Raw genomic sequence first — 13,547 nt, 5'->3', positions numbered from 1 at the left:
ATTTCCCTTACCATTACTATCCCTTTTACCTTGCCTTTTTCAACATCATTAAGGTTCACTTTCAGACTCCTTTTAGTGCCTTTTCTCTCATTTAGCAAATGTTCATTATATTTCATACATTCTTACTTACACCACATTTTTTCAGCACAACTAAAGTGACTTTGTTGTTTTTGCAAAGCATAAATGTACAAAACTTCCAGTTTTTTGACAATAACTGTTATGCTTGAGATTCCAAAACATCCTGTGAATGTATTTTCAACCCCTACAGAACAATCCTACAGTCGACAGCTTCACATTCACAAGTTTGTCCATGCATAACATTGGTCCCTCTGTACAAAGATGCTCAGAAGACGTAAATGCTGTTCCTTCTCCGCCTGACTCATTGTGATAAATGAATGCAGCAAGAAAGGCTGCTTTCAAGTCCGTGACTGAAAGACCTTGAGTTTACACAGTCATTTGCAGACCTTGGATGTGTATTCATTGCACTGTTTTTTTCCGCTCACTCTGTGAGGGTGGAAGTTAACAGTCTGCACACAAACACTTCCACTTCTGAAGGAGCTGAAACAAAACCAAACGCTTTGCTCTTATCATCATGTGCAAAACCAAACTGTTATATCATCAGAGCTTAATAAATCTCTGTTTAATCTAACAGCTCCAGTTACACAACTGCCATTGTTGGTCTAATGCCTTTTTGTTTTCCAAAAGAGGGCAAGCACTCAGAAAGGAACAGCTCTTAATAGCTGAAGCTATGACTGAATAGTGGCACCATGTGGTCATTCGTCAGTATTACACTGGGAATTAAAAGGATGCCTGACTAAAAAAACACAATGCGTGGCTCAATCTTATCTAATAATTATTAAGCAAGTGAATATTTTAATCATATCATTTTTAGGTATATTTTCTAACTCCACGCTGGATGAATGTTTAATAGATTTAGCAGGTTATGTACATCTGTGTAATTAGGGAGGGTGAGGTCTAAGAAGGTCAACACTATCAGAAAGTGCACAAAAAGTTGATCAAGAGACGGTCAGATTTCACGAATAGACGGGTGAACCCTGTTAAAAGAAGGCTGGCTACATTGGTGATGGATTCACTTTTGTAAATTTCAGAAATTTGTATTGGAAGCTTTTGAGTTGTTTGTTTATAATTCTCGCTTAAAAATAAGAAGCAAGATACACCTGTGGTTTCATCGCAATCTGATGTAATGGTTTTGAAAAATTTCAAGCAGCAAGTAAACAGCAACTTGGACAAGAAGCGACTGAGCATCTGAGGAAGCACAGGTGCAGTGTGCTGGGAAAGCAGCATCGGCGCCAGATGCGGGAGCAGACCGTTCCACCTCATTAAAAATGAAAATTGAAAATAAACCTGAACTTTGACTCAAACGACTCTCCATCATGGACAGTCCACCCCACCTTCTTCATAATACCCTGCTGCTTCAGCTGAGCTCTTTCTCCACTTAACTCTCAGAGCTTCACATTCACAAGAAATTCATCCATTTAAATCATTTCTGATTTCAGAATCACGACTGAGAGCAGCTGGTAGAATCACATAAACTACTTGCTTTGACAGCAGTCATTGTCAAACATTCGTTGAAAAAGCAACGTCAGTGGAGCTCAGTCAAGATCTAGGGTCCAAGTTATGCAGATATGTCACCAGTTTGAATAAAATCCTGAGAGACTACAGGAACAAACTGCTGGAACATCGATACATCAAGAGCCGAGAGAGAACTGAGTGATAAAGACGTGCCTGACACCTTTACCTCAGCTGAAATGTGCAGCTGCCAATACTGGCTTGGCCAAACGCCTTCTGAAGGAAACTTTTAAGTTGATTTGAGAAGATTGAGCTATTTAGACATAACTCCAAAATGTATGTTGTGGAGTGGATAAGGTGAGGCTTTAAATTTAGGTACATTGTATCAACTGTCAAGGACGGTGATGATGACATCATCATCGACTGTTTCACTGACAGCAACATTGGCGTATTGCAATGATCAATAATGAGCAAATGGCGAATAATAATGAACGAGAATGACCTCCAGGATCATAAACTTAACAATAAAACCCATAGATGTGGGTTTTCCAGGAAGACAAATATCTCAAACGCATCTCAACTGGTTTTAGATTGAAATAAGCATGCTAACCTTAGGCTTCTGGAAAGGCCTTCCCAAAGCCCTGAACTCAAATATATTGAAAAACTGTGAACTTTTAAAACCTGGGTCCACGACAGAAAACCATCTAAATTAAACACTCACTCTGCAAAGTAATAAAACATGCAATCATGTGCAAATTATTTCATAGAGAGATTTAACTAAATGTTGGTGGAACTACATGCATATATTTAGCCATTTATCTATGTTTGAAAACCAAAATAATAATAAGTAAAGCTGTAAAAGTCTCAAATAATTATGACATTTGGATCAATGGAGTGTGTTTATAATCTTCTGACCGGAGCATCAATTTGTCTCCAACTGTAGTTTTTTTAATCTGCACCTTCTCAACACAGAACATCATGTTCTATTGGTGTCCTGTATGTGCTGTACTCATGTCTTCCTGTGGGCTCAGACACTTCACACCTGTTTGACAAAACCTGTTGCATAAGATTACAGACAATCCTTCCTACCGTAATATTATATCAGGAGCAGCTTTATCTCTTCATTATCCAGTTCAGACACTCCAGATGCTACGTGATAATGTTTCCCATTGCTATTCGCATGTTGATCTGGCGATTAAAATGACTCTCTTCCCTATTTAGAGCGGGTAAAGGTATTACTGCTGTGGGACAGCCTTGATGCTTCAACTTTGACATGGAAAAATCACACATCCGTACATGGAAACAATATCATTGACGGAAAACTGAATTGAATTTCTTGGAACACCTTCAACCTCATACCTGGTATAACATTCTGGGAAAATACTGACACTGTGTGGAAGGAGACGAGGGATTAAAAAGTGAGACAAATAAAGACGCAAACACGGTTTGTTTAAAAGTAACATTTGTAAGCTTATTATTTTTGTTATCTTGATCACCGTTATAACCTCTGTTATGGTTTGTTCAGTTTACATTTTATTTTTCAAGTTCGTTTAAAGTCATTCCAGTCAAAGGTAAACATGATTGTAAATGTTGTTTCCAACGCTATTAAATGCTTTTGCTTTGCCAGACGGTTGGTCGCACATTCTCACTGACAGCGAAGGAACAAAAAACACAGACAGTGACTCACACAGTCTCTTACCTGTTCACTTATACGCACGCAAACTCACACGCACGCACGCGCACGCACATTTACAGTGATGAACAGAAATCGGTTCTGCCTCTCACTCTTTCGCTCTCTTGCTCTCATGTCTTGAGTTCTTAAGTGCAACTTCTAGAAGAGTGATTTGCTCTCGCAGGGTGATCCTCAACCCTCCGACCCCAACATTTTAATACCTCACTCTTCCACTGAGAGCCATATGTACACATGGGCTGCATCACATAACTGTGATCGAGTTTGTTATTCGTTTGTAGGCACAATCTCTTGTCTGTTTAACTTAAGATTCTCCAGACGTGTTGTTTGCAGTCGTCAGTAAGAAATTCAAGACTTTAGAGATTTTAAAACTTTCATAACAATAATGGACTCTTTAACTACAAGCACACAATTACGTCAGAAAAGAGGATAGATTAAAGAATTATATTAACAGAGTTCCAATTTTCTGTTTTTTTTTGTCATTGCTGTGACTGTTAATATAGTCAATTTTGGCTGAGTAGTTTCTTTTTTCCATTTCTTGATTTACGAGAATTGACACACATCTTCCGTACTTGTAACATGTTTTCTTGTCTTCACAAAGAGCGGATAAGAGAGACGGACCTCTGTATTTATGAACAAGGGACACAGAAAGTCACAGATTACTCATTCAAAATCCTGAGACACTGTCAACTTTTAAAAGATATATAAATTAAAATGCTTAAACCAGATTTTTTTTTTGTAGAAACGACTCAAGTAAAAAAAAAAATGCGTCTATTACTAACTTTGTAAAGCAAAGAAAAAAGTTAAAGGTTGGATTTTTTCATATTTTTTTAGGCTGAAATTATGCCACCACAATTAAATATCTATTTTGGGGTTTTTACACATCTTTAAAAGAAATGTGTAGGTCTATAATAACTCATTTGACCAGACATAAAACCATCAGAAAGCTTTGTGGGATGTAGGCTATGCTTAACTAAAACCTTTTCTAAAATCATTTTTCTTCATCAAAGGTAATACGAGAGACCAAGTTTGTTTTAAAGATTATGCCCAAGCAGTTTGTCTTGGTTCTCTTTCCTTAGTTTATAAAGAGCAACTGCAAACAAAAATATTTCACAAAGTTTCTTATGATGGCTAAATTCATCACTATCTTCCAATCAGATCCTTTTCATTCTCTTGCCCCTGTTGCCCATGTCATTTTCTACAAACTATTTTATACCCCATGTACTTAAACTATTGTGTACGAGTTCATTTTCCCAGGTGCTTAAGTGTTTAAATTACAGAGGTAAAGAGTCAAATCTTGTATTCATACCCCACATGTACGTTGTGTAATAGCTTACTTTCATTGATCATGGTTGACTTGTGAGGAATAGACATAATATGACCCCTTATCAAAACAACACAGGCGTGGCCTGTTGTTAAATATAAAAATTATTTAAAAAAATTAATAAGTTAAAGAGATATTCCACAGCCCACATTTACATATGGCTCTTTCCATTTTAGTTTGCAAATTTTTACCCCAGATCATCCGCTCAACATAACCAAAATAAACATTTGAAGATAGATATTTACATACACTGTAAAAAAAACAAAAAAGACCACCATTTTTCCTCTCAGTCTCACAATAAATCGGTCCAAGTTGATTTCTTTTAGGTCATTTAGAACAGCCAAAGTTAAGTGCTGATGAAATTTAGGCAACACCTTAAATTACAAACTTCCTTGTGTGAAATCATGAAAAAAATCTGGAGTCAAGATAACAGGAAGATAGATGGCTGTGGACTTCCACAAGTCTGGTTAAACCTTGGGTACGATTCCCATGTAACTAAAGGTGTTGCCTGTTAAAACACTTGCAAATAAGAAGCAGCCAAACTCGGTTCTAACTTCTAACCGATTCTGTCAGGATCTGTTTTCCAGAAAATTATTGAGAGAAATTTAAGTAGAAGAATGGCCAAAATGTTTGACCCAAGTCAAGATAATTCTTCCAAATGTATGAGTTCTTAGTAGATAGAAGGAACTTTGCTCGTCCTAAGTGACCCAAATAGGAATGTTTTTGTCTGATTTAATGTGAGACAGGGAGGGAAAAAATGGACACACATCTTTTTTACACAGTGTTAATATCTGGTTACAACTGTACCTCATTAATCAGCTACAGAAGAATGGAAAAGAAAACACAAATCACAAAAAAAAAAAAAAACGGGAAAAAAACCCCAGAACTTCAAGTTTATAATGATTCTTACAGCACATTTCACTTCTGTATATTTCAAGACTTTGTAAATTTCATTCTATGTCTGTTGTGACATTTACACGAGTACCTGAATGCCTCATGTGCCGGTGGGTGAGCCGATGAGTGACCTTGTGGGCCAGCCGTCAGCTCGCAGTCCATCATCATCATCACCATCATCATCATCATTCTTTTAATCAACAGTATAATCATCACCTCCATCTGTGTTACCAGAAACTACAGTGAGCCACTCTCTCTACGGGGGATCATCAGGGATGGGGGACCGCGGTGAATAAGGTGCTAGCAACTATTGAAATGCTATATTCTGATGCGACTGAACGATGTAATTGAATTGCTGTATCTCCCCCACCGTAGCACTTAGTTTGCCTCTATAACATGTTTTGTTTTTTTGTTGCTTGCATTACTTTTAACACAACCCACATGTGGATAGATTCTCATTTGTTAGTACCATTTAAAACACTTCTTTTAACTGCCAAGCATATTTTCTCACTCAAACACAACCAGAACATCTAATGTAAAGGTTTACAGAGAACATGGAGGAATCTTGGACCAGCGGGGAACTTGTTTCTTTTGTGACGCTTGTGGCCGTGTGAATGAAATCTCCTTCCTCCTCTTCTCGTCTGAACAGTCTGCTGTGAGGAGGCGCAGTATTGCTGAGTGGCTGCTCCGTCGCCATCATGTGCTTTGTTAACCCCAGAGACGTCAGAGGAATATAACTGAGTATTTTAGCGAACAAGACGGAAATAATCTCTAACTCTGAAAATTAAAAACATTAACAAACCCTTGCAGTTTCTGTAAATGGCACATTTAAATTCTTTTTTTTTTTCTTTTCTCCCCCACAAAAAAATTACAATATAGTAAAAGATTCAACTTTTAAATGCTCTGTATTTTCTCCTTTTCCCTTCTATAGATTGATCAGACATAAATGTAGGATGACACAGTTTAGATGGCTGATGAAACGCTTGCATCTGAGCCCAGCGGTGTTCTTTTCTGGGTGTGTGTGTGTATAAACTATTAGCTACTTTGTCTAGTTTCCTAACCAGACCCAGCGCAGATCATTTGTTGGATTCTATATATTTTCCTCTGCAGATTAGGACAAGCTCCCAGCATTAGGAACGAGAAAAGAAAAGGCAATATCAGTTCAGTTCTGCTGAAATTTGCTCCTTTCATCTTGGTGCAAGAAACTATGGCAACTAGCCCTAAGAAAGTGTTATAGCCAATCAGGTCCAACAAAAAAAATCTTCAGATCCTTTATAATTGGGTGGCTGGAGTTCTTCCTTTAAGTGGAGGTTTTAGCTCCTCCTCTCTGCTTGTATAAATGCTTTGAGGGGTGAGCGTGATTCAACAAGCTCACCCTGCGGCCTGCTCAGACGCACAGGCAAGCAGATGCACACAGAAACAAAAACACAGTCAACGGCACCTGCGCCTGCAAGAACAGGCTGTGTTTAGCACAACTTAACAGTTTGGTCTGTGTCACCGAGTCCCTTGAGGTCTTTCGGTGCTCCCATAAAAAAAAACCTAACAAAAAAAAAAACAGCTGTCCAAACTTACTCGTTTTGCATGTTGACGATTGAAAAATGTATAGCTTAAAAAAACACCCTGCTGCTCTTCCCTCCTGCTTCCTTTATGCCCTCGCTTTTCCCTCCGGCCCAGCTCCCCCACACGCTGATGGCGAACGTCTTCCCCGAAAGGCATGGCGACGCTGACGGCAACACCTGCTGCTAGGAGATGAAGAGGGCGGCAAGGAAGAGCATCGTCACGGTCAGGAGAAGTCGATCCCTGGACGGACTGCTGCCGCTGACACTCTTCTCCAGTTTGGGAACAAATGGGTTGTATTCGTCTGTGAAATAGAAAAAGAAGAAACAATATCTTGAAACAACCTTACCCCGCCGCCGTAAGGTTTTGAAGGAATTTGACGGAAAGATTTTGAATCTTTTTTCATTTCTCACTTTGGCAGGCTTGGTTGCATGATTGGGAAGCCATATGCAAGGCGACATTTTGTGTTAAAACTTGTGTTAGTACTTACCTTCTTTGGTGAGATTTCATACAAGCTTTCCCAGCTGGTTTATAATACTTTTCTATTATTCACCTGCAAGGAAATGTGGTTCCTTGTACTGTGTTTGATCAGGAATTAATTGATCTTGTGTCAGAAGGGTTTAGCATAAGAGCTTAAGAAAAAACAATTACATGAACCATTTAATTACGCAGTTTGCACTTATCATTTGTGTGTCAGAAAATGATAAGTAAATAGGTGCAAAATGATTTGTTTATTGTTATCAGATGGAAGTAAATTGGCAGCAAGAACTGCAGATCTGAAAATAACAATATATTAGTTTGGCAAAAAAAACTCTGCCAAATAGAAATACGTTAATAGATAGACCATATATGTAATAGCGGCTGTTACAGAGCTTTATTGTCTTAATACAGTGACACATTTCTATAATAATCTTAGACAGAGACACAATAAGTGCAGTGAACCTCTTCCAGCTCCAGGCCTCTACACCTGGTGATAATCTAAAAATAGTTTGTATTCTTTTGTTCATGACTAGACATCAACCGTTGATGTGTAATCAATGAACAAAAAGGAAAAAAAAAACAAAAAACAAAAAAACAGAAGCAGACATCTCGCTGCATGCCAGCACCTCTGAGACATGTGCAGCCAAACACACCCTCTGTAGTCACTTGATTAATGGGCAGGGAGGCGAGACAGAAGCACAATTTTTTGTCTGCACAAAAGTCATCTGAGGCTGATTAGTGGTTGTTTGCGGACCAGAGATAAGGAAATAAAGCGGTGACGCTCTCGTTGTTCTCCACCCGGCTCTGTATTTAGCTCTAGAATATTTCCAGCTGCCCTGTGGGTCAAACAGCACAGTAATGACCGGCTGACACCTGGTTTCAGAGCCGGCCTGCTCTGGTGTGCTCGGCGGGGCCGTCTAATGAGGTCTATGCAGCAGTGGCCCTCAGGTTAAACGCTTTGTCCAAGCATGCAGCTGAGGGAGTCGGGACACTCTTGTTACCTCGCTGTGTTTCTCTGCAGCTGACCGACGGAGGAATGTGACTTTAAATACACAACAAGCAGACTGGAGAGAATCTTGCATAACTGGTCTAAAATCTGGCTCTATGCCTCATTACACTGACACGTACGCCCATATTGTCTGTCGCAGGCAACAAATTAGTACTGGAAGATGGTGCTGTGAGCTGTCTATGCATCACTGTATGACCTTGTGGAATGGTGAAAAGATCTGCTGTTGATGTAAACAGCATTGAGCCTGAATGTGTGCTGCTTGGGTCGTCTTTGTGTGAATACTTTTCATCGAAGCTGGCAAAAAAAAAAAAGTTCTTTAAAGTTCTTTAAAGTTCCATTTCGGGACCCTACTTATTCAATACCAATATGGTCCCACTATCTCAAATTATAACTAGTAACAAGATTAGTTCCCATAGCTTTGCAAATGATACTTAGCTTTACATTACGATGTCATTAGCTGACAATGAACCCATTCAAGGACTGAGCAGATGCATAGAATAAATCAGTGCATGGCTGTGCCGTAACCTTCTTCAGTCGAATAGAAACAAAGCTAAATCTTTGGACCTGAAGAGGAACAATAAACATTCAGTGCACAGCTTCACTTTTACAGCTAGAAGCCACTGATCAGGCCTGAAATCTGCATGCAGTAATGGAAAAAAATAAATAAAAATTGGTAATACTAACCCAGTATGAAATGCAGCCTCCATAACAAAACTGTTACTTCAGTGAAAACAACAAGAGGCGAAAAGTAGCCCCAGAAAACCCATCATGGTTTCTGGAAAATATATATATTTTTTTATTGTTTGCATTCACAGTTGAGACCGGAAGAGTGAAGTCACGTTAACACAGGAGTTAAATTCCAAATTACATTTTAATTCCTCTGTGAAATGCCGGTAATATCAACCTTGTGCTTCAGTGTTGTTCTTTATTTTTAAGACCAACATTTATTAAAAAAAGAAGAAGAAAAAAAGAAAAAGTTGTTTCTCTGCTGTGTACACGTTTATTTTAAGGGCATGCTCTGGTGTTGCGGTTGTATGTTTAATTATTCACCAAAGATGTACAGAGTGTCATGTTGATCAATTACCATGCAGCCACGAGACAGATGCTTCCCCTCAAGTAGGAGCTAAAAATGACCTTATAAAGAGCAGTCTGTAAACCGGCATCGTTCACAGTTATTGAGTTACAGATATAAATACAAACACAGCCGAAAGGCACTTCAGAGCATCTTTCATGTGATGCTACCCAACTGGATAATATAATACCCACACTTTTAGAGCAACACCCTGTAGATCAATATAAAGACGACACATTATATTAGATAAATTTGGTCCTAACATGAGATAAATGTTATGGCAAATATATGACAGAGTTTTAGGGCCATTGTAGATAAAAAAAAAAACAAAAAACGAATGACATGGCCACAGAGAAGTCAATTATCACCAAAAATAAAAAATAAAAAATCAGACATTTCTATATTAATTTTATGTCACATGTGCATCTCATAGCTTTATTGTTTCCATCTTGGACAACTTCATGGGTAGTTTTCTTTTTTTTAATTTGACATTTTTAATGATTTCAGTAAAAATCTGAGGTTTTTATTTATGACTTTACAATTTGAAAAAATATATATTTTTTTTTCTTGTTAACATGTCAAATAAATTTTTTCTCTTCCCTCTACAATGGCCTCAGCACTCAGTAATAAATATATATTGAAACTATACCTTATACATTTCTAAAAAAAAAAAAAGGGATGCGCAAGAGTGAACAGTCCAGTGCAATGCTCATGAATTATGTTTTATGTTCATGAGACGGATTTGAGTTTACAAAGACTCTCAAAGAAAGGCACAATAGGCTAAATTAAACGCATTCTGTCGACACCTTAAATGACTAAACCCTTTCAATATTATATTGAAAGGGTTTAGGGTTTGTGATTTTAAGCTCAATTCGAAGAAATGGCAAATTGAGTTCTGAATAATTAATGTCCAAATAAGAGAACGGATTTTCAACGATTTGTAACACAATGGGAAAGTGGTAAACATTCTGAGCAGCTTTTTGAATCTTGAATTACAGGCTAAACAGAAGAGAGATTTCAGATGTGTTTATATTTATTCCAATATCAATTTAAAACTGATAAAAACTCCTGAAGATCATTTCAGATGGTCTCGTACAAGCATTGGATGTCCAGGGATTTGTTTTCTCAACAATTTCCATTGGGCAGCTGTTCTCTAACTACACTCTAAATTTTAAGTCGAAATTTAACCAGAGCATAGGTGAATTACCAGATAATATTTTAAACAATATTTTCCTCAGGTATCTGCTTATGTACACTACATTAACTCTATAAACTGTATTTCCTTAAAGCCATGTTTATGCTATCCTTTAAAGTGTTTTCTTCAATAGTCCTCCAGTGTTTCTGAAGTCTTTGTTTCAGCTTTTGTAGATTTTTTTTCTTCACAAATTATCTCTCCAGTACTTGCTTCTGAAAGGAAGAAGCATCGTCAAAACTAAAAGGATAAAGCAAATTTTACTATCCGAACTTCTGATCTTGCAAAATAAGCGACAGTCTTAAACAGAACGAGGGAAAACATTTATCTTCCGCTTGATTATCTACTGTGTGAAATATGTTTGCAACAGAAAACTTTACGAATCACCTTATCAATGCTAGAATAATATTTAAGAAAAATACCAAAGCGGTCTTATCTTTGGTATTGAGATTCAACCAAATAATTTGGAGCGTAAGCTGACAGCATGTAAAACTGAAGTCAGTTTTTCATGACTTCACTCATGAAAGTCATGACTTCAGTACTTCAGTTTGGAGTATGTAGTAAAAAGAAACTTATTCAGTTTGAAAAATGTTTGAAAAATGCAATAAGAAATGATTTTTTTTCTGCCTTCGTTTATTGTTTTGTATTATTTTACACCTGTGTACAGTTTTTGTGTACTCTACCCAAAAACTGCCATCGATTCAGAGCCAGCTTTTGGATGTTTTGTTGAATCGGTCGAGGCAAACAGATGTGTAGCAGCTAACAGAAGGTTTCTATTCTCTTGAGCTTTTAGCATCTGTAACGGAACATGATGGATTTAGAAATGTTGTCAGCCTCGAGGACATTTCACAGTTAAGGTAAAAAGATGAGGCACAGCTTTCTGATCACCGTGTAGCGGCGGCTCAGATGTTGCTGCTTGAGTGGTTTAATAGAAAAATAATGGGGTTGTATTTTTCTGATGCAGCTGATATGTGCAACTGCCCTTTAAAGCTAAAGTCTGCATTGCCTTGAGGAAACAAAGGAAGAGTGATGTTTGTATTAATGATGCTAGCAGCACGATTAATGTTAAATGCTAAAATAAGATGCTAAAGACAGAATAACTTGATGCTACTGTAGTATTACAGTAGGAGCTGCTCTCTGTCACGCACAGTGGGATGTCTCCTCTGCTTCTAATGTAATCATTTCTGGTCACTCATTGCAGGAAGGTCACCAAAAATATTTTGGTACTCCAGTACAAGTAATATATTCCTATGAACTTCAGTAGTTCATAACTTAGCAGTTAAAAATGATACAGAAATCAGAAATTGTCCACAAACCTCTGATTGGTGCTTCTCTAGAGTTAAAAACTTTTGATAAGTACAGCTGTAAAAAAAAAACCCATTAATAACGGGTAAATGTTTAACAACCTCAAAACACAAAAATTACTCAGAGAAACTGTAATTGCCAGAGAAAATGGGAATTAAAGAAAAGAGCTCAGATTTCGCCTTTGATGGTCGGACTCGATCGTCGGTTGCAGTAACCTCCGCCAACACAATGTGTAAATGAACCTCCTCCCACGGAAAGACATCAGTAATCACATGGCTGCACAGGGAGCTGCGATCTGTGTTGTAAATGAGATTTAAATGAAATCTAATACTACAGGCCATATTCTGGGGGGGGGGGGGGCACTCGGTTGAGCTGTGGACATTGATTGAGCACCCAGGAAATAAACCACGAGCAGTGAATGAGGGAAAGAGTTTAACAACATTCAGGGATGTTTGCTTGGGGCTGCCTGAGTACCAGTTGTGATGTTGTGATGGAGAACGGGAAAACAACTACATTTCTGTTTACAGTTCACTCAAAAATGCCCACCTGGTTTTATAACTTGGTCTTACGCCTCTGAAGCTATTTATTTAACGAGGGATATAAAACTTCAGGTGAGACTGACCCATATAAAAGCCTCGTTGAACTGTACTCAGCTACTGTGTCAGCAGTTCAAGTTTACAACAGTTTCCAGCATTTCAGGGAAAAACACCTTAGAAGGAAATTAAAGTGCACATTCTAAGTTTTACATGCACTCATTGTTGAAATGGATATCGTAAGTCCACGTGTCCAGGTTCAGAAGTTTTATTATTCTGTACCAAAAGGTCATCAGCAAAAAAGAAAGAAAAAGAAAAGTGAAAAAGTTAAGAAAATGTAGCTGAATTGTAACTGATTATTCAATTATTTGTCACAGGTTAAATTTGGGTCGGATGATTGAAAATTTGGCATAACTTAGTAGTGTTGGCCACAATTGCATTATTATGTTTTAAGGTCTAATTTAGATGTTTTCAAGCCAAAGAACACTGTTAACCATGGTGGTGATATTATTATGATTTGGGACTTTTCCACTAGCATTAGTACTGATGCATTGCCTAAAACACATTAAATAATAAAGAAGAAAGACTATTTATGAATTCAACCTCCCCCATAAACAGCTGGATGATCGGAGTCACAGTTTATTTTCTCGTTTCTCTTTAACTAGTTGAAAGCCGAAATAAGAAAGGTGGAAGTACATATTTTATCCTGTATTTATATATCTGACCCCATTTGGATTCAAGAAAAATTACAATAACTTAAAATGTGAATGTCAAATTGTTGACTTGTCACAATTATAAAAAAAAAAAAAGGTTTGTGTTGCAAATATACCAATCCTTTAAAAGATCTGCCAAATGAATCAAGAAAAACATTTACTTTGCTGAGAGAATAAATTTTCCTACAACATAATACTTGGTGAAAAAAGAAAAACAACTTTTATAAATGTAACGGCATCTATTTATA

The 13,547-nt window shown here is 37.5% G+C and overlaps 1 protein-coding gene across 3 annotated transcripts in view; it reads right to left on the bottom strand.

The window, feature by feature from the left end:
• Positions 1-3,045: 3,045 nt before the first annotated feature.
• efna3b (ephrin-A3b) overlaps positions 3,046-13,547 on the bottom strand; it is a 77,592-nt gene continuing 67,090 nt past the window's right edge. For all 3 annotated transcript variants that reach the window (XM_008431728.2, XM_008431729.2, XM_017309697.1), the window contains one exon: positions 3,046-7,299. In XM_008431728.2, coding sequence (XP_008429950.1) covers positions 7,181-7,299 — 119 coding nt within the window. In that variant the 3' untranslated portion in view covers positions 3,046-7,180. The remainder of the gene's footprint in view (positions 7,300-13,547) is intronic.

The sequence above is a fragment of the Poecilia reticulata genome, linkage group LG16, assembly GCF_000633615.1.
Source record: "Poecilia reticulata strain Guanapo linkage group LG16, Guppy_female_1.0+MT, whole genome shotgun sequence".
Taxonomy (NCBI): Eukaryota; Metazoa; Chordata; class Actinopteri; order Cyprinodontiformes; family Poeciliidae; genus Poecilia; species Poecilia reticulata.
This window is presented reverse-complemented; position numbering and strand designations above follow the sequence as displayed.